This window comes from Monomorium pharaonis, chromosome 9 (genome assembly GCF_013373865.1).
Source record: "Monomorium pharaonis isolate MP-MQ-018 chromosome 9, ASM1337386v2, whole genome shotgun sequence".
NCBI lineage: Eukaryota > Metazoa > Arthropoda > Insecta > Hymenoptera > Formicidae > Monomorium > Monomorium pharaonis.
The window spans coordinates 3609178-3636171 of NC_050475.1; the positions used below are offsets into that span (position 1 = coordinate 3609178).

Genomic DNA, 26994 nt, shown 5'->3' on the forward strand with positions numbered 1-26994 from the left:
ATGGCGTGTATTCATATTAATCCATAATCTGATCACCATTTAATTTTTATATAATAATAAATAACTTTATTATTATATAAAAATTAAATTTATTATATATTATTAATAAAAAATTAAAAGATTTGTAGCATTTATAATAAAAAATTGCTCAGTCAATACCTATTTTAATTACATTAATCTGATCAAGTTTGCCGATTTTTATTTAATTTTCACAATACGTATACTTTATTCTAATTACGTAATTAATTATATATAATGAAATTAATAATTTACATGAAAAGTATTAATGGAGCATATTTAATTTTTATTCGGTGTACTGGATCGACAGTCATGCGAAGAAAGGTATCGCGCGAAGAAAAAAGTCCTTTTAGAGGGTCCTTCTACCTTGACTTCGGGTTGCAGCGAATCCTCTCAACGCAAAGTCTGCTGCACACACAGGTTACCGGCGACCTGTATGGCATGAGAACGGGCTCCGCTCTTCCCACATAATAAACGACTTCGAAGAACGGTAGTGGCATTGACCTGAATCTATTAGGGCTCTTTGGTTTGGCGGTATTATAGCCCGTGAATCAATCCTTTACTCAGCAGCGTTCTCAAATCACACGAAAGCCCGAGTCGTTACTATTCGGTTTAGACTAGACTGAACTACCGTCGTCACTTTTCGCGGCAAGAACTTCTCTCATCTCCCTTGTATCCCTCTGGGGACACTGCCAATACCCCGATGTCATCGCAGTATCGAAAATATCCGCACCATCGGTGGTACTGCGATATCTTCGAATGCTAACTACTTTCGATATCGGGATATCATCTTCAACTTAACTCAATGTTCAAGAAGTCATTTCGAGAGAATAGGGAAAGTTAGAGAAATGAGAAGTTTCCTTTATGTGTGAGAAATAAAGTCTTCTTTATTTAACCCTATAAAAAATGAGTATATCCTTTCGTTAAAATATTTTTATTAAGGTGATGGTTCCAATTATAGGTAATTTAAAATTAAAAATTTTATTAATTTGTGTAAATCTGATAATCTAATTTCAAAAGATTTGTTAATGTCAATGTAAGTAAATATTATAATTTCAAAGATAAATTATTATATATTTCAAATAAATCGATTGTAAAAATATGTATATTTAAAAATATTTATGTGTAAGTCCCAATTATAACATAATTAAATGTATGTTAATATACATGTATTAATGTACATTAATGTACATTCTTAATATTATTTTTAATACATACGTTTAGTTATTATCTGTTTATTAAGTGCAATCTATTAAGATATCATAATTTCAAAAAATTATTAAAGAGATTTAGAGAGATTATTAATGGTAATGATTTTTTTCTTAAATTAACAATGATTAAGAAAACGATTTATGTTATAATAATTAGACAAAATTAAACAATGTAAAATATTGTTTGTAATTTTATTAATATATGTCTATAAATTAAAATATGTCTATAAAATAAAAATGTTTATTTAATAAATTTAATCTATAATTAAAACTTTGTTCATAATTGGTAACATTACCTTAATGAATATAAAAAACCAAGTAAAAATTCGGTGGCATTAAAATTTGTACAAATTAATTGTAATATTATTTATAATTGTGTACTTTGTATAAATTTATTTATGTTGAATAATTGCACGATAACACTGATTTGGATAAATCTTTAACTTAATATTTCTTAATAACTAATTCTTAATTTCGTTTCCTGCAATCTTTTGTCTCGCCATGTCTCTTAGAAATTTCTTCTAGTATCTTCAATGTCTGCAGGGAAAATTTATTAGATAATTAGATCTTAACAGCTTGCAAGTAGATTTTTTTTAATTGACAACATCTGTATAAATAAATTAATTTTATCCCTTTATCTTTTAACCATTTTTTCTTTACACAATCATATATTTTATTATACGTAACAGATTTATAGAATTATATTATAAAATTTTAATAGATAAATTATGACAAATGCACAATATTAAATGCTATTATTAATTAACATACATATAATTATCAATTAATATAAAATAATGCAAAGACATGCAAATTTTAATGCGGGAACCGAATAATTCTAAAGCGCTTTACAATAAGTGCTGCAGAACTCATTTCACTTTTTAAACAACCAGACTCGATATTTACCTCGTTTTTCTGTCTTCTGTACCACGCATTGGTCTGGACTCTATTAATAACCTTCCCTATCATGGTGTCGTATTTCTCACTCTTGCCTTTTAGTTGTAGTACCTGAGAAGAAAAAAGAACACGAATTGTTACATAATTATTTGACATTTTTAACACACACACACACACACACACACACACACACAAATTTACAGAAAAAGATATCGTTTACTTTTTAATTCTTATTAAGTTTTATCTCTCGCGGAATTTTCTTACCAATTCCATATCCTCTTTTTGGTGAATATGACTCGATAAGGCATCTAATACACCAATCAAGGTAACATTTACGCTGGAAGTACAGCAATAAAAATGTTTTAGCAAACGTCAGACGTCGTAATGGTCGGACGATCGTACAAAATGTATAGAAAAAAATAACTGACATTTATTATTTTTTTATTATTATTTCTTCAACAGTTAGAAACGTGACAGTTGTGTCTTGTTAATCGTAAACTTTATTCAACTTACTAATTAGTGTTTTCTTCTGTTGTGTTCGTATTAAACTTATTCCAATGTTGCCTTATAAATTCTATTGCAATGTGATATCCGTATGGATTTAACGCAACGGATTCAAGAGCTATTGTTGCATATTCAGACGTTATATTCTTTTGTGAATATATTATGGCTAAATATCTGAAAGCGATTGTAACATACAGAATTAAGAAATTGTAATTTATGTTTAAATAATTTAACAATTAATATAATATTTAAATTATTTAAAACAATTGAAATTAAGGCTTAGTGTCTTTTATATACTGCACTCGTCTATTAAGAATTTCAATACAGATAATTTTATTTCATCATTATTCAGAACGTATCTGACCTTTGTAACAGACTTGCGTCGGCCTGACATCCCAACGCGAAGGTGAGGCTTCTCTTATCGTGTACTGCTGACTCGTTGTATCTTTTCAGGAGTGCCAGCCATTCTTCCTTCGTTGCGACTTTCACGAGTGTGCAGTACACCCAACGACGAAATCCTTGTGGTAAACTAGTTTTAACAGTTAATTTCTTTCTGTTATTACAATGTATAACGCAATTTTTTTAAAAACTAATGGTATTTTTACTGTACATTTAAAGTCAAATGCAATTTCATGATTTTCAAGTAAATGATAAATAAATTCTAAAAATAAACAATTGCATTTTGTAGTAAATGTACAGATAGTATTTGCAGTTACTTTGCTAAGTACATACGAATTCGACTCATTTCGTAGCATTTCTTGATCAAAGTTAAGAACCGCTGTTAAACATGCTTGATAGTCTACCGAACATGCAAATTTCATTAAGCTGATCTCGAAGTCTGTCCATAGCGTAGGATCCTTATAAATAGCCGGTGCCATCTTGCTATACACTTTATCTATAAATTTGCACATGACAAACTGGAAAAAGTCAATTTCACTTGTGTAAAAAATAGAGAAACAAATTGAAATAAATTAAATTATAATAAGTGAGAAAAATTAATCGTATCAAGCTCTGTAAAATTATTTACAACAATTAAGATGGTTCCCTGTAACACGTGCTAGGAATATTTATAAATGTGAGTAAAAAAGCTGTGAGTAAAACAAAGATATTTTCAAAAACTCCAATAATCTGAAATTATTATTTCAAATATAGTTCAAAAAGTTGTAAGAAAGAAAAGAACTGTCAGCCGCTACCGTATCGAGTGAATATCACTCTCCCGTTTCAGAATTCCGTTTTTAAAAACATCAAAGTGATTCTTATAAAATGGCGAAGAAGAAGGTAAAGTGACCGGCAACGATATTTATCGCAACATATAGAGATCTGCGGTTGATTCGCACAAGAAGTAAGAGTAAGTAATTCCATTTATCCAGAATTTACGAGCAATAAACCGGGTGGATTAAAACGCAGAGATACGCCGCAACGTATTTATTTAATTTGGCACGTTAGGTTTACGGACGTGGAGCGCCTGAAGAAACCGCGGGGCCCGCCTCTCGACTCGCGGTGAGGCCTTCTCGTATATTTTTGCAATAATGGCTTCTGTGAAAAGGAAACTGTTACGGCAACATTGGTCGGCGCGAGTGCTTAATTAAATGTTACGTGCCTCGTATTTCGGTGCAAATAATGATTGAGTCCTCCGACCTAATTGAGAACGTCGAATCGTAACGACGGCCGATGGGCCGATGATCACTTATATATCTGTCCCAGGGATAATCATACGGTTTATAATGCCATACTTAAGCCTTAACTGCGCGTAATAACGACATAAGCCAGAACTGCATAGCGGACGATTTAGATCGCGCGAGGCGGCGTCGATTATATCATGCATATCTTATCGCGCGCCGCGGCCGTATAAATTAATAATAAAAGAAAATGTGCTCGCCTTTACAATCTCGCGCAAATCTACTTGACGAGAACGAACGAACATAACGGAGTCGCGAATTGTCCTAGAACGTAGCGAAAGTACCGTAGGAAATTTAAGAAGTTCACTGGAGTTTACGTAACAATCTTATGAAAACAAAGTCGATGTGCGCTCATAATTTGAAAAATTATATTTTATTGTTTAAATGCCACAAATAAATGTGTGACTTCAAATATTACCTTGAACAAGCTTGAGTCCCAAAACTGATCTTGAATAGTATTCAGCAAACGCAATGCGAGTTTCCACAACATTTCTCCATTTTCCGTTTCCATTTTTTCAAAAATATTCCACATGATTCTTTTATCAAGCTGTTCAGCATTAGCCATCGCAAATGAGTCAGTCAGCACCTGCGCTTTGGTTGCTTGCGGCAGAGCTCGAAAAGATTTCGTCAATAGTTTCCAGTTTTCTACGTCATAGTTGACACGATACAATGCTGTAAATAACAAATAGAAATTAATTATTTAACAATCATTTTATGAATAAGTTTAGAGAGAGAAGCGACAGTTTTTTTTTAAATACTGTATGATTAGTAAATTATTAATTCTTCTCACTCAACGTTGTGATAAACGACAGTGTTCTCGATGTGACTTCTAATATTCGCGATTTACGATAACGATATGACTTTTAAACATCCTATATGTAAAACAAATTTTTTATGAATTTATGAAGTGGCTCGGGTTTCCAAATTGATCGACACCAGTTATTGTCGGTAAAATGTATTACTTCATATCCTATCTTCTTAATTGATCGGCGAATATTACGACAGTGATATTACCCGTTTGATTGATATTGAACAGAATCCACTGGTTGTTGGAAGTCGCCCGGCTCAAAGCAATGTCGTTAATTTTCATGCGTTTCTTGACCATCCATGCCTTCGGCAGGGTATTACTAAATTGCTGTTCATTTTCGGTTGTCCACGTCAACGGGATGTGCCATAACTCTTCGCTCGTACTATTTAGGCCATAACGATAAAATCGGTCCTGAAACACAAACATCGCATAATCGAGCAATTTTTATCGAGACGTCCACTGTAGACATTTTATAATTATATATTTCACTTCTTTATTTAATTTGTTTCTTATTACAATATTATAATGGGGATTATAAATTGCAATTTCATTCATAAAAGATAATGATTTGTATATATATATATATATATCTGTTGTCGATTTTCATATGAGAAAATTTTAATTTTACACGTACAAAATATGTAGAAGATATTAAAATAGGAAGAACTAGTTGAGTAGATGCAAAAAAAGTTGTCGATGTACCAAGAATTTATAATTATCTTCTAATAAAAAATAAATTAGCAATAAAATAAAATTTTTAATACCTATTGTAATATCCATGTAAAATTTATATTAATATATCTTTTAATATGAAGCTTCATTATTTTGAAAAATTTGAAGGCCACGGTTAAATATGAAAACTCATCAAATTTTTGCTAAAAAAATTGATTCGAAATTAATCGGAAGATACAAAAAAATCGAGGCATTCTGTATAATTTATTCGTAAAGTATCACATAACTTCCTTTTTCTCGTTAAGAGAATAACGATGATTAATATCGTCGTAAATGCATTCCATCGATAAATAATTTGTCGTCGACGAAACAAGATGAAGAAACGCGCCTGGAGATCGATCTGCGATAAACATCAGCGCACCTGCGTAAGCTCGATCGCACCGGTTTCTCGGTTCTGTTGGACGCGCAGGACAGGGAAGCCGGCCTGATACGTCCAAGTTCGCATAACGTCCTTCATGCGGAGCCCTGAGGAAGCCGGTAGCCCATTCGCTCCATCGATCTCCATCTGAAAAGCGCTCCAAAGATCCTCTTGATCGGCGTTGCGATAGTGATACATGCGCATGTAGTGGCGCACACACGAGAGGAAGAGCCGCTCGCCCAGAAAATGATAGATCATGTGCGCCATGCAATTACCCTTGACGTATGACGTTGAATCAAAGATGCCGGTGAGCCCGCTCAATTTCCTCAGATCAATATGTAACGGGTGTGCCGCTTCGTCGGCGTCGCTGTCAAACACATCGTGACACTCGTTCAGGAAATGGGTCTGAAGATTCCAGGATGCAGGCTCCAGCTGGAGGATCAAGCGAGTTAATCACGCCCATCGGATAAATGCCACAACACCCCATGACAGTGCGAAAAAAATAAATAAGAAGAATAAGAAAGTGAGTAAAGATATTGTAGAAAGTTATTAATTATTAAAAAATCATTGAAACATTGAAAAGAAAAACATTAATTGTCGATTCTCAATAACTTTGCAAAATTTTATGCAGTTTTAAATTGTATAATAAAATTAATACATTTATATTTGTAATAATAATATTGAAGTCTTATTAGTATTATTATTTATAATAAAACTTAAAAAAAAAAAAGATTTTTCTATTTGAAAGATAAATTGCTCGTAGAATTGCTAAAAGAATGACAGACAAAAAATTGTTATGTAAGTTAATTATAATTGATAAATTATAATTGTAGACTAACAAATTTTGGAAATTGGACTTATGTCCACTTTACCGTTTTTAGCGCTAAGAAACCGAAAAATGACGAGAATCCTTCTTTCAACCACACTTCGTCCCACCATTTCGGCGTTACCAAATTACCAAACCATTGGTGGGCGACTTCGTGTGCCACGACTTTATCTAATCCCCTTTCGGACTCGGTGTCGTCTTTTTTTACAAGGATGACGTCTTCTCTAAAAATATAATATAACTTCTAATCTAATTGTATACAAAATTCTATTATTTAAATTAATTAGTCTGGTGTACGACAAAAATATAAAAGAATATTCTAATTGTAGTCATAAAGTCTCGTTGATCAACACGAATGCAATTTATATTTGGAGAGGATTTTAAAGCATATCTATTATAATACTTTTTACAAAAAAAAAAAAAAAAAAATTGAATTACAAACAATTCATTTATGTACCGAAATGTTATGAGACCCCAGTTTTCCATAGCGGTATATGCATATTCAGGAACCACGATCACATCCAGTTTATCTAATTCATAATAAAATCCAGTAAGGTTTTGTACTGCACGAAGAACTTTCGGTATCAGGTCGCCGATGTATCTCGTGTCATTCTCGATTTCCTTCCTGAAAAAGATTGTATGCGATGGTCGATCGGTGACGGCAACGTCGTAACTCGAAAAATCGGTGACCATAAAGGCGACCACGTAAGTGGGCATCCGGAAAGTTTTCTCATAATGGTCCCAGACGTATCCTGACATGCCGTGTCTGAGGAAAAGGGAGACTAGATTACATTTTGATTATTCTTTAACTAAACGTTGTAATTACACGAATAAAGACTTTCGCAGCGGTCGGAAAATACAATTAGCGATGCGTATGTATGTTACAATTGCAATTGAATCGCTCTCTTTTACATTTCCTCGGTGAATTTGCGCATTGAGTTCGAATGTGATCGCATGTTAGATTTTCTGCCGATCGAAATGCGAAACGGCGTCTTGATCCACGGCTCGTCGAAGCACGGATAAGCCGTTCGAGCGTAATTTGGCGAGAAGTTCGACACCGCTATCCATCTGGAAAGAAGTGTCTGTTTTTGCATCATACAAATCGCGCAAGATATATTTAACACAACATTGTAAAATAAAATAAAAATTAGACTTATTGTTTAACAAGTAAACTAATCTTTGTACTGCATTCATTGAATTTATTTAAACTCCAAAAAATTATAAAAAGTTAATTTTACAGGAGTAGATAACTTTTAAAATTCTATATATTTTGTACATGTATAAAATTACATTATTATGTTTTGTTAAAAAATACAGTCGAAAAGCAATAAGATTTTTGACAGCTGATTTTATCTTTTCAATATGTTTTCCGATAAAAATGTGTCTATTATTTTTTAAACTATTTTACAAGTGTATTGAGTTTCAATAAATTTAGCAAGGAATACAAAAGTAAATTCATTGAATTATACTGATAGTAATAAATTGACGTCACTCTTTGAAGATCGTAATACCTGGTTTCGTTTGTATCACGGTCAATATGCGCGCTCCTGAAAAATCCTTTAGGTTGCTCATGCAACGGGATCATATATTTTATGTGTAAAATGTAAATCTCTTTCGCTATCAATACATGTAGAAGAAACACGTCAATGAAGTCCTCATCCATTACGACATACGTGCTCTTTATCTTCGATGCGTTCGGCGAGCGGTATTCCCTCACGCTAACGTCTTGTAGGAGGAGCTTACGAGCGTGAAGTCGTATATGTTTAGTCGGTACTTTGGAATAAAACTCGATCTGCGCATCGCCGATCATCGTGAAATTTTTCTCTTCTAATATGGGCAGTATTTTCAGACTATAGTAAAGGGAGAAAAATATTTCGACATAATATTAAAGACAAAAGTTAAGCAACAAAAAATAAAAGATTTTTGCCATTTTAATCATTTCATTTGTTCAAAATATTTTATTTTCTGTTTGTTACACCATGCCTGATTTCTAATATTAATCCTAGGCGTAGTCTGACAAGTCAAACAAGTGAGATTAAGTGCTTCAAATATTTTAGTTTAAGTCTACAATGTCAGTCACTGGTGATAGATATGTGGTGCGAACCCCGAGACGTCAGTCATTGACTAACACAGTGACAAACTTGTCGATATAACATATCGTGTCAACTTTAAATATAAAATAAGAAAATACGCATTTACCTAAATGTCACATAACCGCAGCATTAAAATAGCTTCTTTTCTTTGTTGTGTTAATTTTAATATTTAAAAAGTTCTTAAAGTTTGAAAAAGCAGACAAGAATTACAACAAACATTTTCTTTTCGTTATTGTTAATATTTCAATAATCATAAGAGATGTATTAGTCATTCTGCTTACGTGTATTCTAATGGTAAAACTTGATCGGATAGCCTTTCCAAATGGGCCATTTTACGAGACTTCCCACCAGCCGACCCTCTGTGTCTGCCATCCCGCCGATTTTCCATGCTCGAACTGACAAACCAGTAAATGATCATCGATCCGACGCAGATGAGCATCACCACCGCGACTCGCGTTCTCACGTGCCATCCGTAACGATGCCTAACGTAAGCCGGAATTTCTGAAACATTTTTCAACAAAATCTCATTTAATTTTAACAAAATAAAAATAGACAAGGGTAACAGCAAAGATTACAGCGATCAATTTTTAATTCTATAATTCATACATGATATTTGTATCATAACTTTGGCTAGAATTAATAATTATTTTTTTAGAGAATTACTACATTAGTTTTATTTTTGCAAAAGAAGTTATAATTCTGGATTTTAAAAAATTAAATTTATACGCAAATCATTGAGTGTTACAATTCTATTCTATATTCTATTAAAATATTTTGTGTTTATTATATTACATTTATAAATTACATTTTTTTTTAATGAGTTCTCCTTTCAACCCTACTTTTTACCTTGCGTTGGATTATCCTCCATGTTTATTGGTGAAGGGATGCTACGCTCCCGCAGGATCTAGCAATCGAACGAACATTACCGCGGCGGGTAACCAGCGGCTACTGCGTTTGAAAAAGAGAAAACGCGTCAAGGGTTAGTAGTTCGGCCAGACGCGTCCGCCAAAAATACATCGGAAGGCACTTGTACACCATTTCCCTCCTCTGTACTTTACGCCGACTTTGCTGTCGATTGCCATTTGCCTGGAACTTTTTCGCAAACCGTCGTGATGAATACGCGTCTAGTCGTTATGCAACACGTCGTCAAGAATACACGAGCAGCCCCGTCTTGCGTTTATAATTTATAGACTTCCGGTAAACGAAGCCGAAGAGGAAGTTCAGGGTCGTTTCGTCCATTAATCATGAGCAGACTGAACAGATAGGAATTGGCTGATACCATTAAACAATTTGTGCCAACACAAGAAAACTACTGTTAACTCAAAGATACATAATAAATGTTTATTTAGATATTATTTAGATAGAACATTATATATTATATATTTTAACAATGTCTATTTTTTCTTAGCAAAAATGTAAGATAAAACTAAAAATCAGAGTTTTGTTCTTACATTTGTCTTTAAATCAGTTTGTGCTTATCAAATAACTGCATATTACAAAGTTTTCTTTAATACTAAAATAAAATATATTGCATAGTTTTCTGATAATTTAAATTGATTTAAAACTAATAATTGAAATTGTGTTTTAAATCTTTGATTTAAATCTGAAATCAATTTGAAATAATAAAAAATTAAAACAAACTAATTGAAATAATTCTAATAAAAAAAGTAAAAACATAATTAACAAATTATATTGCATAAAATTTGATGGTTAGTTTCTAAATAATAAAATTTATATATTAATACATTAGATATTAAAATACTAATTTAAAAAATATTAAAATAATATTGTTAAAATAAAGGATTCTCTCTCTTTCAATTAAATTTTAAAAAATAAATAAGTCTAAGGATAGTTATAAAGAATTCTATACATAGTTATAAAAAATATAATTAATTGACTACATAGTCTTATGCTATTTGTTCTCTAAATTTCTTGAAGTAAAATTCCATTCAAAAATTGAAGTGATTACCGAATCACTTTAGTTGAAGTAATTTTTCATGAAGTTTTCATATGGAGTAATTTTTTTGCTATTATTATTAAATTTTTTCAATATGTGTTGTAAAATAAATATTTTCACTCATAATTAAAGAGTGAATTTGATATGCTTTATGCCAGTTAGAGACAGTGCGTCAAAAAAGAAGATCGCTCAAAGCACGTCACACGGATCGTCTCGTCATCGTGTTGACACGCAATGTGTTGAGTCAACATTATTACTAAAATATCGATAACGCTTTCTAAGAGGTAAGTGCTAACACGACTCTACGTATGCTTATTGTTAATTAAATTTATTTATTATATAGTTATTTATTTATCACTAGATTTATAAATTAATTATGATTTTCTGTAAATCGACGAGCTCACCTCACTTTGTGTTATAAAATCCTGTAAATTAATTTAAACAGAGTGAATCATTTACTCTAATGGAGTAAAACATTTACTCCAAACGAGTGAACAAATTCATTCTTACGAAAAGTAACATGTTACTCCGTTTTGAATGGCAGTATTTCACTCTAGAATTTTATCACAGAAAATATAAAAACTATGTAAGGTTTATGTAAAATTATAAATTTCATGGACTAATAGGTATTCTTATATATATATATATAAAACAGAATAAAACACAAGCTTCTTTAAGTCATAAATCCATTTCAAAAGTTATAAAATGATGATTTGCTATTGATTATTATTTATCAACTTATAATTATTTGTGGTGGTGATACATATGTCAATAGGAAGTTAATTTGTTTAAACCAATTAGGTAATCGCAAGAGTCATGTGGGTGTTTAATGTATGCTTAATGTGTTGCGACTATGGCGCATAGATACGTCAGCGTTAGCGTTTAACTTTTGAATTGGTTTCGTGAGAATCCTCGTTCCTGCTGATGAGAAAACCAGACACCTACACTCATGAATTTATATCCGAATTCGAGCTCAGCAACGGCAAGTGTTCATTGTGGGATTTTACTTTTTTCATGTTACGTCCCACGAAACTTAGAACTCAGTTTCACGAAAGAAAGGCTTTAGTTTATGGGTTATTGTTTACTCTACATTTTTCTCGAAAAAAAAATATTCGTGGGAAAAATGGGAAGCTCCTATCTTTTAGTTTTTACCTTCAGTAATTCAGTCGTTAAAATTGAAGTTCACATCGTTCATTTAAAGAAGTAGCATCAATTTGAACAATATTAGTTTTCGACGTTATGCTAGCTTTGTGAATTAAATTAAACGTGCTCAAATTTCTATTTGGTACAAAAGATATTAGAGAAACTGACTGCCACACGTTCAGGAAACTTTTCCAAGCGGGCGTTCCCGTTCTCGCAGACCGCTCGGCACCGTTTCATGGCTAAGATTGTGTCTCGTGTTTCAGGGAATCTCGCTTCCTGTCCCGAGAGCTGAGTGCTACAATGAGGTGGTGGACTTCTCGTCGTGTCTCTTTCGGCATCGAGCGCGTGTGAGCCGCATTCGGAGGGGGTGCAAACGTCTAAGAGAGGAAGCCAAATAATACCGGTGACTAATGGAGACGTGTGATCCTTGAAAAAGAGCCGACCCTTCGAAACACCGGTACCCTTCGAAACGTCGGTACCGGGTATCCTGTCCACCCATTCTCTCACTCTTGCACGGCCACCATTTTTCGCTTCTCTCTTCCCTCTCTCCTCTCTTCATCCCAGTGTTTTCTTAGGTGGGCCTCTACCGAAATTGACTTACGCGCCTCGTTGATGGAATAATAGCTATCCTCAATGAAACACTGACGATGAATGAATTCGCTCGGCAAAGAAAACAACTTTCTTTGCATCTTTTCTACCTTGTGTTGATTTCTGTCAACAAAAAGATTACATTTAAATACTTAAGTTTGTGTTCTTAACGCATTAAACATTGGTAATTACAACAATTAATTTATATAGAGCAGTTAATCTATTTGAGAAAAACGCAGTGTACATTAATAAAAAGAATCAATCATTTAGCGTAAAATATATACCATAAAAATTAAATTTTGTCTAATATTATGTTGCATATATTATTTAAATTATTTAAATTATTTTATAAGATTCAAAGAGGTTGAAAATGTTTATGATTGTGTAATAAAGCAATAATAAATAGATTTTCCTAATAATTTTTTATTAAACTGTATCAATAATTTTATCAATACTCTCTTGATTAAAAAGTTATAGAACTAAAAATGTTAACAAATTATTAACTTGTAAAGTAATTTGTAAAAATTATTTTATAAGTTAATAAAAAATTACAGTCAAGCTTATATAATAATATAGAAAAAAGGCTGTAATTGTATATTATATATAATTTTTTATAAAGATTGAATAAATAAATAATAACATAAATTCGAAAGATTTATAATAGATTTACTAAATTCAATAAAATTTCAACATTTGTGGCAACCGAAACGAATGATTTCTTCCTTTCTAATATAATTTGACACACTTATCTCGTAGTCGGAAGTTAGCATCATATTACAAAATAAGGGGAGAAATTTGGATTACGTTTGAACGGTAATATGCTAAATAAAATTTATAGAAATAATATTATATTAATATAATTAAAAATATTCAAATATTATTAATAAAATGCCATTAGTTTTAATTTAACTTTTTTGTTTTATTTTAAGCAATTTAGAGAAAATTATTTGGAAACTTTGAAACAAAAAAATATATACTTTCCATAAACATCTCAAAATGTTTTACGAAGTATAGCTTGCAGACAAATTTTAAAACAATTTTTATAATAAATTTTATAATTATTTATATTCATAATCGGTTATTACTTGTCTCATGGCACTCGTGGAAATAAATTATTACAAATTTAATGATACACAGATAAAACAATTCGCAAAAACAATACTTTATACACCAAATAAAATTTTCTTAATTTCCGGCAAATGTATAGCATTGTGGCAAAAAGCTCAGCAGTTGTTTGTGTGTCACTATTTCGAATTCTTTCGCAAACGACAATCAGCCATTTTGACTGCGAGGAACGATTCAGGGATTAGCCAAAAAGCCGAAGAAAACATAGAAGAAGATTCCGGAACTCCGTGGCCCTACTCCTACGATTCTCCTCCGACGTTCTCGGCGTTCTCCATGACATTCTCGTTTGCCCTATGACGGCGCCGTCACATGTGCTCGTTTGACATTTCCGAGTAGTCACTAACGCAATTCGCATCCATCCGCACGCGGAGTGATTCTACTGTGAATCTGTGCTCGCATTTTACCGAAGTATAGTGATAATTGGTAGATATTATAATGTAGATGTTAATCGATTGTGATGTTAATTATCTAAAATAATATTTTAAGACAACTTTTTAATTTTACGCAATCTAAAGATTAAAAGAATAATCCATTTCTTTTGTAACGTCCGATAAAAAATTTTTCTTTCAAAATATATAGATATAAGTGTAATTAGAAATTTGTAAATTCTTTTGCTGTCTTTTCTGAAAAACAAACTTTTATGAAACAAATAAAAGAACAAAACGAATGCTAAATAAATAATCGTTGGAAATTTATTGCGAATTTATCGCTGATTGTTTTTTCTTTGCTAAATTTTATTAATTTTTTGCAAAAAGACACGTATAAAGCATTCGCAAATTGACACGTCAAAATTGTTAAAATCTTTATTTGTTGTCGTGGTCAAAAGACACGATTGCAAACAGCTATCGGATATACGACGATTTCGAATTACCGCCGACACCGTCTCTTCATATGGAAGGGCAGAACGCGAGATCAGCAACAGGTTGCGAGATACCGTGGTACCACAGGTGGTCATGGAGCAACCCGTCGAATCCTTGCAGCGGATTTGACATTGCAACCGACGAAGCTCGTTTAATTCCGCCGCCTTACATCGTGAACTTCCTTCAAAGCACCGACAGCAATCAAAATTATCGTGCATGCAGGTAAAGCTTGTATATGGCATAATTAATGTAATTAACGTAATGTAAAGCAATTAAAATTATATTTTTCCTAGCATCCTATTTATTTATTATTTGAATATTTCATTAGAGTATTTCATGTCGCATACGGAGAAATGATAAGTAAACTTGAGTATTTTATTTAAAGTTAAAACAGAAAAATATGTTTAAAAATAACTCTTTAATTTTGACTGCCATCTCATACACATCTGATAACTTGCAAATTTTTTCAAAGATTCCGTCATTCAAAGATTTATTTACTCGATTACAAGAGAATAATTTCATTATGCATTTAAGATTTTTAAAAAAATTTATAAATTATATTAAGACATTTCTAAAAGTATATTATGTATTATATATTGCTATTAATAAACCCTTTTTAGATAATTTCTATTATAATTGGTTATATAATTTATTATAAAATCATATAATTATATTATCTATATTTTATATAACTATAACATTTAATTTTCGCAAGATGGGAACAATATTCTCAGCAAGATGCCACAGATTGTCATCCGATAATTGAGCAATTGAATGGAAAGGAAGATGTGAAGTCTTTGAGCAAATCTGAAGATTTATTATATGAACATAATCAAGATCGCCGTGTAACAACTACGACAAACCCGGGGACGACGATTCGCACTTGGGAGATGTCTCATTTACAAAATATGGACCGCGAGTACGAAAATAAGTATCACTCATGGCAGGATTTGCAACATAGTGAGAATCATAAGAATTCAATTTTTGGAGAAAATACACATCCGCATCAACAAGAACGAGGTAATAAATTTTCATAAATAACTCCAAGAGATTGCCTTTTATAAAATAAAATTATATTAAAGATATAGAATTATATGAATTATATCAAATAAAAGTAAAACAAGTTCTATAAATAAGCTATGTAGTTTTCAAGTAAAATTTAATTATAACATGTGGGAATAGAATTTTTTTTTTATTTTCATTTTAATTATTCTGAACCAATAATTCAGTTGCTATTAAAAATTCTGATAGCTATGCACAGCTGTACGTAATAAATTAGCAACATTTCGTATCATACCTTCGACAGATTTCCGACGTAAATCATTGACAATACAGTTGGAAGTTTTATGTCTTTAGTGTCGCCAATGCGGCCATAACAGGCCCAGTACAATCTAAATGTTTATCATCACGTCTAACTGCATCGAGCTGGTACACATCTTGCATAAACATTATGTATCTCTTATTGTTACATTGATATCTGCTGTATTCCGTTTAATGTTAAATTCGTTCAACGGCAAATAAAACTTTTAAGTTTTCCAAATCGTATTTAAAAGTATCAAAAATTTATGAATTAAAATAACTAAGAATATTGGAATTATTATATAAATATAACTTATTATTAATTTGTCGAAACAAATAATAAAGTGCTTAATAATTAATAAATAACAATGTAAATAAAAAGATAAAATCATCGGAATAATGACATTTAATATTTTTATTTATATTAATTAATTTATCATTAATAAATATATATCACTTATCAGTTTTTTATTAAATACTAGCTATGCCCTGCCACGCGTTGCTGTGGCTCTCTATTCTTATGCTACGTTTTTTTCAAATTTTCTTTGCTTTCGTTGTTTAACTTTCAAGAGCCTTGCTTTACTGTTGCTCTTTTTATTTTATTTTTGAATAAGCATTTATCTATCTTTAATAAATCTAATATTCATTTATTCACGTACTTATAACTTTTTTTTCTAAAAACTGCCATGGATTTAGAAATCCATTCAAAAGACTGTTTTAAATAAGTTCCTTTTTTTCAATAAAATAAAAGCCATCTTTATTTTTCTTACTACCTTAATTTAAACACAATAGAAACATTCTTTGCCTCTCCCGGTCTCTCCCCGTCTCTCCCTATCTCTACCAGTCTCTCCCCGTCTCTCCCGGTCTCTCCCCGTCTCTCCCTATCTCTACCAGTCTCTCCCCGTCTCTCCCGGTCTCTCCCCGTCTCTCCCGGTCTCTCCCCGTCTCTCCCTATCTCTACCAGTCTCTCCCCGTCTCTCCCGGTCTCTCCCTATCTCTACCCGTCCCTCCCGGTCTCTCCCCGTCTCTCCCGGTCTCTCCCCGTCTCAATGTGTCAAATTTCAATAATATTAATGAAAAACTATTTTTTACACTTAAATTATGGCCATCATTTTTAAAACACCCGATATTTCCAAAATCAGACCCCATAACAACACTCTCGGTTACGAATGCAACGTTGTGTCAAAATTTCAAAGCAATCGGTGAAAAACTTACGGAGATCTTAGATGAGAAACAAACATTTACATTTTTATTTATATAGATTGTTTATTATAATAAAATTTGTAATGGATTTAGGAAACTCTTGATTTTATAAAAATATCGACTTAATCTTTATAAAATTGCAAATTGTATTGTGTGCAATGAATATTAAATATTCTACAATAAATTTTCTTGTATAAAAACATAAAAATTCAATATAAAGGTATATGATTATCAAATGTATAAATTAAGAAAAAATTAACATTAGTTGTATCTAATTTTTTGAAAGTTATTATAAACATGCAAAGCAAGATATAACTTGTCAAAATTTTTTATCTTAATTATTACTCACTCCTTATTTATTTCACATTTTTTAATCATTAAATATTGTTTATATTAATTATACGTAAAAGAAATGTAAAATGTTGACGAGATACGCTTTAAATAATCGATATGTATTCAACAACTTTTCCTTTTATGTCATATATTTTTATGAAATAACATAAAATAAGTATTTTTATCATACGGAATCCAGAATTTATAAATTAATAAAATCAAAAAATGTAGCTTTACTTATTTGACGTTATTATCGTGTTACTCTCGATAGTGGCCATCGATGCAGGCCGTGGACTACGAGAGATCTCGCGATTGACGTCAGCTGGCAATTAGAGCCAAGATAGCGGCACGGAAGCAAAGTTAAGGGCCTCGAAAGAGAGAGAGAGAGAAAGAGAGAGAGAGAGAAAGAGAAGAAGAGAGAAACTCTCGCTCTCTTGACGGCCACGTGTCGTACGATGGTAAAGACCGCGCTTCCAGCAAAAGCGAGTTTTGCAAGCGGCAAGCGAGCGCATCGGTGCAACGCACGCACTGATGAATCGTTACGCGCGGCTATTTTCATCTGAAGCCTGTGACAAAAAGTCACCGACGAGCCGCGAAATCTTGCCACGGAAAGCCACGCGGCAAGAAGATCGAGTCGGATGATGAACGTGTTATGTCACCATCCAGGATGAAACTGGATCATTCTCTTAATGTGAACGAGAGGGATGGGCGGACGAGCTCTCGTATCTCAAGCGGTACTATCTAAAGAGGGTGTTCTCTGGAGTCAACATATATATATGTTTAATTTTTTTATAATTGCACTTTATTATAATTTCTATACTAAAAATCAACCAATAATACCAATGGCTTAAGGGATTATATTATAAATTAATATTTTATTATAAATATTGTTGCGTCGAGACGCTCTTTGTCTCACACACACACGCACTCACTCGCGAAAAGGAAACTAGGCGAGATTTCGAAGGAACACCAACTTTATTTTAAAAGCGAAAACAAAGCGTCCTCCACGGCAGGAGTCCGGCACAGAACTGACTGTGACAGTGTGACTATCACAGTTTGTTTGCGAATATTCCCTGGCAACCGGCTGATCAATATTATCGATCGGTACAACTGACTGACGGGGCGGAGTATACCCGACGACGCGCTACAATATATATATATATTTTATATATAATTTAAACTTAGAAGTAAAATTTTTAAAGTTTTATTGAGTATCAATATAATTTTATAAAAATCTATGATTTTCAAGAAAAAAATAATTAATTCCCTAAAATTACAGATTTTTTCTGAGCACTGTGCTTAATCCCTGTTTAACATATTTATTATATATTGAAATTTTTGCACACGAAAAATTAGAAATATAAAGAGATGTAAGAAATGTAGCTAAATAAAAATTGTTACATTACTATAATTCTTCATATCTTTTGTTGATTACAGAAACAATGAAAAAGACAAGCGATAAGCCACGGAAAGAAAGAACGGCATTTACAAAACAACAAGTTCGACATCTTGAATGCGAATTCGCTCACAGTAATTATTTGACACGTTTGCGCCGCTACGAAATTGCCGTAGCACTGGATCTAACGGAACGTCAGGTAAATCATCTAAATAGTCAAATATAGAATTTTTATGTTTCTATTATTAAACTTATTTTTCACAGGTGAAAGTGTGGTTTCAAAACAGACGTATGAAGTGGAAGCGAACAAAAGGCAGCACGACAAACGTACAGGAAGCAACTGTTGCATCGTGACATATATTTCTTGAAAGTGTTAATCAGTAGATTCAGATTTAATTGTACATAATTTATATAGATATAGATAATTCACAGAAACTTCACACAATATTATTATAACGTTATTATAACGATGTTACAGATATTGTAAAATCTCATATCACATAAATTCCTATTGTTTATTTAATACAAATAATCAATTATAAAGTACTTTAGATTATAGTAAAATTAAGTTGCAGCTTTTAATGTTTGTGGTACATCAACTGGTTGAAATTTCATGCTAATTCCCTTGTCTTGTAATTTTTTTTCTAATGTAGAAAGTTTATCGAGCGATCTTTTAACGAATTTCTCATAATCTTCAGCACTCTGAGTAGAGTTTCTATTTTGTGTTGTCTTTTTTCTGTTTTTAAGTCTAGGATACTCATCTTCTGACCAATCTTTACCTGAGAAGAATCCAGAATGCTGCTTCTCTGGTGGAATGTATGTAGCTAAGAAGCATACATTCGTGAATAATGGAAAATGATCATTTAACAATATTGATATAATTTTAAATAAAGCTATACCTTTTAATAAACGACCACACATGAGATAATTGTTCATAGTGTCTGCTGCAATTTTAGCGACTTGTGAATGAAGAAATTCAACATAGCCGTAACCGCAACTTTTGCCCGTCTAAAAAAAAATTTTAATTCATTATGTAGAATGCAGTCACATAAAACAGTTTATTCATTTGGCATATACATACTCGTTTTGATCTTGCTACTCGTACTCGTATTACATGCCCAAACTGTTTGAAATAGTCTTTCATTTGCTCCTCATAAAAACCATGAGGTATATGCCCTACATAAACTATTCCTCTGTCTCTCAATTTCCGTTCCTTGAATTGGTTAGGTTTTGCAAACCTCGTCTTTCGTTTTGTTAATTTTGCCTCCTTATTCTTGGCTGCTTTAGCTTCTGCTCTCTTTTTCTACAAAAATATTTATTTCTAAATATAATGTTTATTAAAGACCTACTATTCAAATAATTTAAATTCATGTTATGACTTTTATTACAACAATCATATTAATTTGTAACATAATAGCAACTATTATAATTATTAATCAATTAAAAAGTTATATAATACCAATAATAAAACAATAGAAATTTGTAACTACAAATATATAGTAAAATAATCAGATAAATATAAAGTATTATAAAAATAGATTAAACAGGTTTTCTATTACAGGTTATGTAGGTACCTTGAACATTTCTTTGGCATCTTTTACGGCTTTCTCGAGACTAACGCTTGGTTTTGATTTGGATATTCTCTGTTTGCTCTTGACAACTTTTCTTAAAACCGATTCCTTAGTCATTGCGTCTTCTTTCCTCGTTTTCATGTTTCTTTCAAACAAACAAACTAATACGATACACTTCCACGTGCAACTACGTAAAGTAATGTCTGTTCTTTTTAGCTGAATTACTGCACTGGTGCAATAAGTTAGAATGAGAAAAAATATACTTGTCTTACTTTAACTTATTGGTTATAGGTTAGGTTAGGTTACAGGCAGAGAGAAATCTAAAAGCAGTTACCAACCTAACAGCCTAGCACGCACGGCCTGTGCGACTGATATTTGACTAGCATCAGCGCCAAACGTGGATACACGTAAAACTATACGTGACTTCATCCGCTTATCGATACTAATAAAGAAGTCTTTTTTTGTGTGCGTTGTGCTACATTTACATATTAGAAGCGAACGAAGAGATGATATATTTTTTTTATTACAAATTATTAAAACTTTTACGCACACAGTGAACTTTTAAATTTGACTTTGAAACGCATATATACGCATCATATGCACGCACATAAGGAGATATATTTAATAACATCTTTTTTTTTAAAAAGATTATTACAAAAATAAATGTATAATAAAAATGTTATATAAATTTTTTTCTTTCTCTAAATATTTTTGAAATTTATTAACATAAAACCAAATAAATAACAAAAAACCATTAGCGGATAAACAAAAAATATTTACCTTTATTAGATCTCGTCCTCCTCTCAGAAATATGATTCGTTAGACGTAGCTACAATGATACTGTAACAGACAAAATTGTTTACAATAAAATTTTATATAGTTTTATAAAAAATATATACTGTTATTGTATAATAATAGTTCTTATAAGTTGAGAAAAAAGTATTGGATGTATAAAATAATGTCTTTTATCAAAAAGTATAATTTTTTAAATTATCATCTCTTTTTAATATATAAATTAAATAATATACAAATTATTATCGAAACGATCATATTATTGGACTGTTACAATATTAAAAAGATATAAAACTTCGCTAAAATTTAAGGTTTTGTTAAAAACAGTAGTTTATATTAACTACTGTTTTACTAATATATAAACTTATCTTAAATAAGATAAAGAGATTTCAAATTTATTTAGATAACAAATAAAATTATGTATTGTTTTATTTAATATAATTATAAAATTATATTGCTCTGTTGAATATTAGTTTTAATTTGATACTCTGATGTTGACTCTTTTTTTCTGTACATAAAACATCATTTTAGAAAAAAAGAATATTTTGCACAATTTAAGATATTGAAAGTGAGAAACTAATTGGTGATCCATTTGACAGAAGGATGATGTGAAATCCACGTTAGAGGAGTCGGCGGCTCTGCATGTAAAGAACCTACGAGCAGTATATCGACTTGATGATTGAAACGAAGACTTTGATGAGACTTTCAAACAGGTGGTTGCGGCTCTAGATGCTTTAGCCACGGAACATCAGTCGGTGCCAATTGGATTTATTAATCAATTTTTGAACGTATGACATCTATGAAAGACTTGAAGATTGAGAAGTTAAAAGATCTGCTAAGAGTTTTTTTTCGTGTGGAAGAAAAATTTTTTATTATTGATGCCTACATCACATTATACTACCAGAAACTGATATTCATTAATTGTTTGTGCATATCTCCTCGAATAGAGGAACTGAATCATTGGATTCCGGAGGACCGATGGTTCAAACAAAATGTATATAGTTTTAGTGTAACCAGAACAAACTTTATTCACTAGTGATATTAAGAGTTGTCAGTACGAGAATATTTCACGTGGAAACGTTTGCGTCGTCGCTAATCTGCTTGCTCGTTGAGATCGGAACGAAAAGTGAGTTAAGCTCTACATTTTGGAGAGTATTCTCCCGCACTTGGTACACGTACTATTCACGACTCCAAATCGTGGAACTAATCGTAAATAACAATCGGAAAATATGACTATATATGGGCATAAACATCTCGTGTTAATATTCTAATACATAAATCGGCTCGCACGTATATGAACTGACTCTGAGCGTTAAATGTAGAGAAGCTATTATTCTTCATTTTACAATTATCGGTCGTTAATATTCTAGCACAAAATCAATTTAAAGTTAAAAAATACAAATTAGAAAAAAAATACAAAATCATCAATGAAAGTAATTAACATTTTATAACACTAATAATACATAAAATGTAATGTTTATATAATATACAAAAAAAAAAAATAATTAAGAAGCATCGAAGCACCTAAGCAACGAATCACATAAATTATGAATAAATAAAATAATTGTTAAAAACTAACTTGTTTAAAATTGGTTAATATTAATTTAACCAAGTAAAAAGTTAATATCTTTTCAAATTTATTATTTAATTTTTAACATTTAAATTTTTAACCGTGTGTGTTTTAATTGAATTACTATACTCAATATCTTTATTATAATATAATATTAGTATTATTAAATATTAAAAAGTAAAAAAAATTAATGTAATTTTGAAAATATTTTTATCAGGGCGACATTTACCTTTTTCGTGGGACTGAGTCATCGATGTAGTGTCAGCGCAAAACGTGGATGTGGAACTTCATAGCTTCGATAATTTTATATTCTCTTCTAAGAGCTTCGTCTATTTCGCCATTCTGATGGCGATGATTGACTATGCATTTGGCTGGAGAGGATATGCTCTAAATTCAAATTATTATGTGTTTTCGTAAACAAGTGTTTTAAAGAAGTAACATTACTTTTATTATAACAAATTGCTTTTTTAAATGTGTAGTTAAAATCTGAAGAAAATGTAAATAAATAATTTTTCTTTTTATTTTAAATTGTTCTGTTTTTAACGAATATTATTGCATATAAAGGTATTTTAACAAAGTAAAGATTGAGCTACTATCGCCAGTGATAATTATCAGAAAAAATTAATAAAAACTCTTTATAATCTAAATATATCTTATAGATTATTCAACTTGACACTTCACATTTTTCAAATTGTAAATTAAATTTAGTTATTATTTTAATTTTAACTAAAATTTTATCCGATACAGATTTTATCTGAAAAATAGATGAACTTGTAAAGCTAGGTCTTCCACCACTTCCGCTGATTTTTAATCGGCGTCCTATCCTCTTTGGATATGTGTTCTTTATTGTATTTATTTTTTTCACATTTCAATAATATATAACAAAGAATTTATAGTGCATATAAAAAAATATATTATGTGTGTAACAAAAAATTTATAGTGCACATAAAAATATATATTATGTGTGTAACAAAGAATTTATAGTGCATGTAAAAATATGTTATATATTTAAAACAGTAATGTTTTATAATTTTATATTTTCATTGTTTAATTTAAATTCTATAACAATAAAGTGTATGTTACGTAGATTCTATTGCAAAACACTTTTAATTTTCTTACACAAGGGTATCACATTCAAATTTTTTACATTCCTAGAAAAGAAATAATATTTTAGAACGTTGATAAAGCTGATGTGACTCGATGACCATAAACTCTTATTCCGATTTATACGGTCGATTATAACATCATAATTTTACGTTTTTACCAGTGTTTTAAACATATGGTCCATTTTTAGCCATCTTTATCCTCAATAGATCTCAACAAGAAGAAGTAAGACATTGTAGTATTCATGAACTATCAATAAAAACAGAATAAAATTAAAACAACATAAAAAAACTTGTAAAATTGTGATTGTTTATTAGCTGAAGCGGAGACGTTTCTTTATTTTGTTAAAAATAAAATCGTTAAAATTCCAGAAAATCAACTAACTTAATTAATAAAATAAATTTTTAACATACATGAAACAGTGATTCAAGATTGCAATACTATATTTTGTTGTTTTAAATTATAATAAATTTTTATAATACATATATAGTTTATATAAAATAATTTTGATTTTTTACTCGAGAGTTTATATATTTGTCATATATTTTTGTATTTGTAGAAATAAAATATAAAGATTATTTTAAGTACTGATGCGATAAAATTGAATATGATTTGACAACCATGAGCTTTTGCTCGGATTTACATGGGTAATTATAATTTAAAAACTTACATTAGTAAGCAAAGCTATATTAACCGATGAAAAAATTGCATTTATAGTCATTGGTTTTTGCATCATTACCAGAATAACATTTGTTCTCACGTGACAATCGAGAGCAGAATTAGGCCATTCGCCAAAGTATATCCCATTACGAAAATCTTCGCTCTAAATTTAAATAATAGAAAACGAATTGTTTTCTGTTATAATAATTGTTTCATCAAATCAGTTTAACTTACCGCATTTGTAAGAATAGTACCGCCCCATGCGTACATAAACATTTGAAGCAGCTTCACTATAGCGAATGTCAGAAATTCGGATAAGTTGTTAATAGTAAAATGCGAAACCTGTTACAAACACTTAATAATTGATATTATATCAGTGAACTGATATTATTATTATTATTAGTTTTTTGCGTAATACGGTACAATTGCACAGAATAGAAAATTAGCAACTATAGCACAATTTTTGTTTTTATACTTTAAAAACAAAAATTTTAAATCAATATTTTTTACTTTACTTTATTTATATTAAATTACAAGAAATAAATATAACATTGTCTTCTTGGATATTCACAAATGTTATTCAAATACAGAATCAAAATACGTTCAAATTTGCGCTACTCTAGCAGTTATTACCACATTATTAATGACTGTAATATGTATTATTTCACGATTGATTGGGTATGACACGATGGATTAAGCAACAGGGAATTGATTTTTGCATTAATGTATCTACGTACATGTGCCACCTCGTATATCAATGAACAAAGAAGAATCGCACTGGTGACAGTATGCCAAAAGATAATGGGTCCGTAGATGCGTTCTAGGATGCCGCGGCATTGCAGCAGTTTCTTATGTTTTTTTACGCTTTTTTTCAATAGACCCGAAAATTTCTCAATAGGAAGAGGATTCATGAATCTGAAAGTCATGGCATGCATCGTCGAAGCGAATTGATAGGCATAAAAGCCAAAAACGCTGTCGACGCCGCTCGCCGTTATGGCAGAGAAGGACGCACAAATTGTCTCCATAAACAGATGAAGATGATACAAAAAATTGTCAGGAATAGTCCAGGAGTATCCACGTCCCTTGCTGATCGGCAGAGTGTAGTTTGTAGTCAAACGCAAGTGACAGAGATCGCGGATTATATGGATATATGGAGGCATAATATACACCAAGATCAGTGCTGTCATAATGGTGGTATATGTGTACCCCAGGATATACACTTTACGTAGAGATGAAAATATTATTGTTCGTATTTTCTCGTTTTGCATAAGCTCTTCCTCAAAAAAATAATTTAGAGTTTGGTGAAAATTTATCAGAGAGTCACGATTTATCAAAAAGATTGTCACCTAAAAAATCAAAGATGCATTATACCTTTTCTTTACGAAACAAAAGAATTATCCATATTAATATTATTTGTTAATATTAAAATATTTATTTGTTATTATATAGATATAGGAATTTATATAAAAAATATATTTTTTTACTTATTTTCTTATGTAAGGAAAAGCAAATTCTTTCTAATTTGTACCTTGATAAGGCCGCCAAATGTACCCATAGCTATGCCTATGTATTTCATGAAAATTGTCACATTATGTTTATAGTTATAGCTCAAATTCAAGCAAAATGTCAAGTACACGATTAATACCAAAAGCGTGCAAAATGACCAGTAATATTTAGACTTGCCGGATTTTGTTGGTATGGGCCAACAGCCACTCATAGTCAGTAGTATCTTAAGAAAGCGTTGATACGTGCGATACGCTCGTAATCGTTTATCAATCATAATGATATTTTCACATTTAAAAACTCAAACTGTAGACCGAACGACTTTTAAATTGGAAAACTCAATATTTTATATCAAAGAAATTAAAATTTTTGTATTATATTTGACTTTGCAAAGAGAAAAATTAGAGTTTTCTTAAGAATAACAAATACCTCTCATTTTTTTATTTTTTCAATACTGTATTTCTTTAGAAAAGTTGAATTTTCTTATAATTTTGATGGTGACAATGATAATTATTATGACAAAGATTTTTCAAAATATATTAATAAAATAAGACATTCAAAATGTAATAGGTAATTAGATTAATAATATTTACATTTTTAACTGTATTTATAAAAATTCGAACGTTTATGTATAATTTTTAATCACATAATTAAAAGTCATATATTAACATTATAATGATATTTTTAATACTTTTAATTCTACGGCAATTTATAATAACGTGTTTCAATCATCTTTAATAGAAACGATAAGCTTTTAAAGATTG

The 26994-nt window shown here is 30.8% G+C and overlaps 4 protein-coding genes across 5 annotated transcripts; 1 reads left to right on the top strand and 3 right to left on the bottom strand.

Annotated features, from left to right (window-relative positions):
- Positions 1-173: 173 nt before the first annotated feature.
- Positions 174-10702, bottom strand: LOC105837748 (thyrotropin-releasing hormone-degrading ectoenzyme). Of its 2 annotated transcripts, none has more exons than XM_028193251.2 (15): positions 9973-10702; positions 9408-9627; positions 8545-8883; positions 7946-8101; positions 7491-7799; positions 7080-7257; positions 6211-6639; positions 5324-5528; positions 4728-4981; positions 3363-3547; positions 2995-3159; positions 2640-2804; positions 2391-2463; positions 2136-2237; positions 174-915 (listed from the first exon to the last, which is right to left on the bottom strand). In XM_028193251.2, exons 1-15 carry the CDS (start codon positions 9992-9994, stop codon positions 910-912), a joined length of 2808 nt encoding a protein of 935 aa, XP_028049052.1. In that variant the 5' UTR covers positions 9995-10702; the 3' UTR covers positions 174-909. The 2 variants fall into 2 exon arrangements, with proteins under 2 accessions (XP_028049052.1, XP_012538247.1); XM_012682793.3 differs by lacking the exon at positions 174-915 and adding an exon at positions 1397-1766.
- A 4050-nt stretch (positions 10703-14752) lies between these two features.
- Positions 14753-19423, top strand: LOC105837751 (homeobox protein Hox-B9a; the record flags this gene model as incomplete). The annotated part of the gene is made up of 4 exons (XM_012682798.2): positions 14753-15021; positions 15515-15819; positions 19072-19229; positions 19295-19423. Coding segments are annotated over 4 exons (822 nt in total), but the record flags the coding sequence as incomplete, so codon positions are not given.
- Positions 19370-20949, bottom strand: LOC105837752 (MKI67 FHA domain-interacting nucleolar phosphoprotein). The gene is made up of 4 exons (XM_012682799.3): positions 20605-20949; positions 20112-20333; positions 19930-20038; positions 19370-19854 (listed from the first exon to the last, which is right to left on the bottom strand). Exons 1-4 carry the CDS (start codon positions 20740-20742, stop codon positions 19595-19597), a joined length of 729 nt encoding a protein of 242 aa, XP_012538253.1. The 5' UTR covers positions 20743-20949; the 3' UTR covers positions 19370-19594.
- Positions 20950-23939: 2990 nt separating this feature from the next.
- LOC105837753 lies at positions 23940-26647 on the bottom strand. Its single transcript, XM_036291907.1, has 6 exons — positions 26256-26647; positions 25465-26073; positions 24962-25069; positions 24738-24890; positions 24228-24316; positions 23940-24114 (listed from the first exon to the last, which is right to left on the bottom strand). The coding sequence occupies exons 1-5, from the start codon at positions 26505-26507 to the stop codon at positions 24254-24256; spliced, it is 1185 nt and encodes a 394-aa protein (XP_036147800.1). The 5' UTR covers positions 26508-26647; the 3' UTR covers positions 23940-24114; positions 24228-24253.
- Positions 26648-26994: the final 347 nt, after the last annotated feature.

What these genes read in the sequence shown, in the direction of transcription:
- LOC105837748 (XM_012682793.3), bottom strand. Translation starts at nt 9,994, where the DNA reads ATGGAGGATAATCCAACGCAAG. An exon ending in GTTTCTTAGCGCTAAAAACG is followed by an intron (nt 6,640 to 7,079) that starts GTAAAGTGGACA and finishes TTGATCCTCCAG; the next exon opens with CTGGAGCCTGCATCCTGGAA. An exon ending in GGGACTCAAGCTTGTTCAAG is followed by an intron (nt 3,548 to 4,727) that starts GTAATATTTGAA and finishes GACTTTTTCCAG; the next exon opens with TTTGTCATGTGCAAATTTAT.
- LOC105837752 (XM_012682799.3), bottom strand. Translation starts at nt 20,742, where the DNA reads ATGAAAACGAGGAAAGAAGACGCAATGACTAAGGAATCGGTTTTAAGA. An exon ending in ATGCCAAAGAAATGTTCAAG is followed by an intron (nt 20,334 to 20,604) that starts GTACCTACATAA and finishes ATATTTTTGTAG; the next exon opens with AAAAAGAGAGCAGAAGCTAA. An exon ending in GTGTGGTCGTTTATTAAAAG is followed by an intron (nt 19,855 to 19,929) that starts GTATAGCTTTAT and finishes TATGCTTCTTAG; the next exon opens with CTACATACATTCCACCAGAG.
- LOC105837753 (XM_036291907.1), bottom strand. Translation starts at nt 26,507, where the DNA reads ATGATTGATAAACGATTACGAGCGTATCGCACGTATCAACGCTTTCTT. An exon ending in CATTTGGCGGCCTTATCAAG is followed by an intron (nt 26,074 to 26,255) that starts GTACAAATTAGA and finishes TTGATTTTTTAG; the next exon opens with GTGACAATCTTTTTGATAAA. An exon ending in ATATAGCTTTGCTTACTAAT is followed by an intron (nt 24,317 to 24,737) that starts GTAAGTTTTTAA and finishes TTTTATTGATAG; the next exon opens with TTCATGAATACTACAATGTC.